At 31.3% G+C, this 2,500-nt stretch overlaps 1 protein-coding gene across 1 annotated transcript in view; it reads left to right on the top strand.

Moving 5' to 3' along the window:
- The window catches only part of TRAPPC8 (trafficking protein particle complex 8), a 79,732-nt gene that overhangs the window by 30,705 nt on the left and 46,527 nt on the right, over positions 1-2,500 (top strand). The window contains exon 11 of the mRNA XM_008569612.1: positions 2,444-2,500. This exon is cut by the window's right edge and continues 75 nt beyond it. Coding sequence (XP_008567834.1) covers positions 2,444-2,500 — 57 coding nt within the window. The remainder of the gene's footprint in view (positions 1-2,443) is intronic.

The raw sequence follows: 2,500 nt of genomic DNA on the forward strand, positions 1-2,500 counted from the left end.
TTTTTTTTTGCATTTTTTTAAATCTAGGAATGATAACATCCTTTCTCAGTCAGATATACAATCTTGAAGCCGTAAAGACAGATAGTATGCTTAACTACAAAAGAATAAAGCTTTTCATGTAAAAATGGAGAAATACTGTTTGCAGAATGTATGACAAAGGACTAATATTGATTAAATATACAAAGGACTCTTATAAACTGGTGAATCACAAAAGTCCGTTCACAAAAGGGTGTAAACGGACAATTCACAGGAAAAGTACTAAGGCCCCTAAACATATGAAAAGATTAACAGCCTTACTATTTAAGATATCTTAAAAGAGTTTTGGCTGAGTAGAGTGGAAACATGCACTTTCATTCTCTGTTGATGAGAGTGCATCTTGGTACTACTTTTTTTGTAGCAGTTTGGCTGTATTGATTTGAGTTTGAAGTATATACATAGCTTTTGTTAATGCGGTGGTTATAGTTTCAGAAATATGTATAATATAAATGTTTAGATAGTTACTCAAAAACGTTTTTGTAAAGATACCATGAAACAATATTTAATCAGTTGTGGACTATATTAATAAATTATTGTACATTTATATAATGGAATACAATGTAGATTTAAAAGAAATGAGAGATGTACATATCTTTAAAAGATGTCCACGATTATTAAGTGGAAAAAAGATACTCTCTGTAATATCACTTATGTTTATTTTTAAAAAGCCATGCATAGTAGGCATACAGTATAAGTACATATATATTGATATAGATAGATAGATGGGGAGAGACACGATTATTAAGTGGAAAAAAGATACTCTCTGTAATATCACTTATGTTTATTTTTAAAAAGTCATGCATAGTAGGCATACAGTATAAGTACATATATATTGATATAGATAGATAGATGGGGAGAGAGAGAGAGAGAGAGAGAGAGAGATGACACACCACTACCAACAAGCTAGAAACAAATAGTTATGTCTGGCAAATGAGATGAAGCATAGGATGGGAAAGTAAGAAGTTGACTTTTTTCTCTTCAAACACTTAAAAAGAGAGCTGGCTGGTTTATTCACTGGTAGAGCATGGTGCTGATAATACCAAGGTCAAGGGTTCAGATCCCTTTACCAGCCAGCCGCCAGAAAAAAAAAAAAAGAGTCTGTATTATTTTAATACTTTTTTTTAAAAGAAACTATTTTCCTAAAAAATAAAAAGCTCTCAAGCTCCCCCAAATTATTCTGATGCAAACCCTTGGTTAAGAACCATTCATTCATTATACTTGATTTTTCTACTTATTAGCTCTTGGATCTTAATTACTAGAGAAAGCATTGAATCATTTAGTTTTTGTCATGAGGGGGTTGAAATAGGTAATAATAGGCTACCATTTACTAAATGCTTTCTAGATGATTTCCTCAGATCTGTGTCAGCTCTATTATAATTTTAGGATTGCTACAGAGATAGTTTATAATAATCAGTGGTCTATGAACACTTTTTGATGTTACTATAATTTGTTGAAATTGTTGCATTTAAAGTCAATGTTTTCTGTTTTCAACTTACCCTGGGGAAAATAATGGCAGCAGAACACATGGAAGGGCATGGTAAGTTCAGCTTGAGAATAGCTGAAAACCTAGAGAAAGTTTTGGTGAAAATGTTGTTGATACTTAATCAGCAACCTTCAGTACTTTCTCAGTTATTTGTAAAGTGACGACTTTCAGTTGAAAGATTGTTCTTATGGGTGTAATTGTAAATGTATGTAGTTTTTGTAGATGCTGTGTTGTAAGGGTCAGTTGAAGTGGAAACTAATTTGAGTTGTACTGTTTACTAATATAATAATAGCAGGTGAAAAAATCTTTGAGGGGGAAATCTTCTGAACTTTTTAATGAAAAGCAGTCATTTTGCCCTCTTGAATTATAGCAGAAATTGAGTATTCCTTTCAATATACTAAAATGTTACAGAGGATAAAGTAATAAGATTATTTCATAATCTATGCACATTCTGTTTTATCTTTCCTTATTTTCATGGATGGATGGAAATATTGGAAGTTACAGATAAACTTCCAGAAGAAATTAGATTGGTGTAAATTTATTTTTGTCTGTGCTCTGTGTTTTCAGATTTATCTTTAATCTGTATACCTGTATTAAATTCCCCTTTTATATACTTTTTTGCCATTTGAGAAGGGATTGCAAGTCTTCAGAGATTTGTTATGTGGCACATCATAACCAGTCATTTGGCTTTTATGAAAAACAAAATATTTCATGGTAGGGAATATATTGAAGGCTTTTAAAAATTTTTTTGTACTTTTTGGAAGAAAGAATCAAGATTGGTTTACCCCTTGATTCTCTGCCCTCATACACCCTAAGGTAAACGTTGGAAATGCTATATATTAAGAAAGTAAATGTTTTTTCCCCAGTTATCTTTTTACTTTTAATTTTGTGAAATTAACCTTTTTTTCTTTTAAACATTCATAGGATTCTGATCTTCGAAGTGCACTTCTTTTGGAACAGGCAGCACATTGCTTTATAAAC

This window comes from Galeopterus variegatus, unplaced genomic scaffold (assembly GCF_000696425.1).
Source record: "Galeopterus variegatus unplaced genomic scaffold, G_variegatus-3.0.2 Scaffold520, whole genome shotgun sequence".
Lineage (NCBI taxonomy): Eukaryota > Metazoa > Chordata > Mammalia > Dermoptera > Cynocephalidae > Galeopterus > Galeopterus variegatus.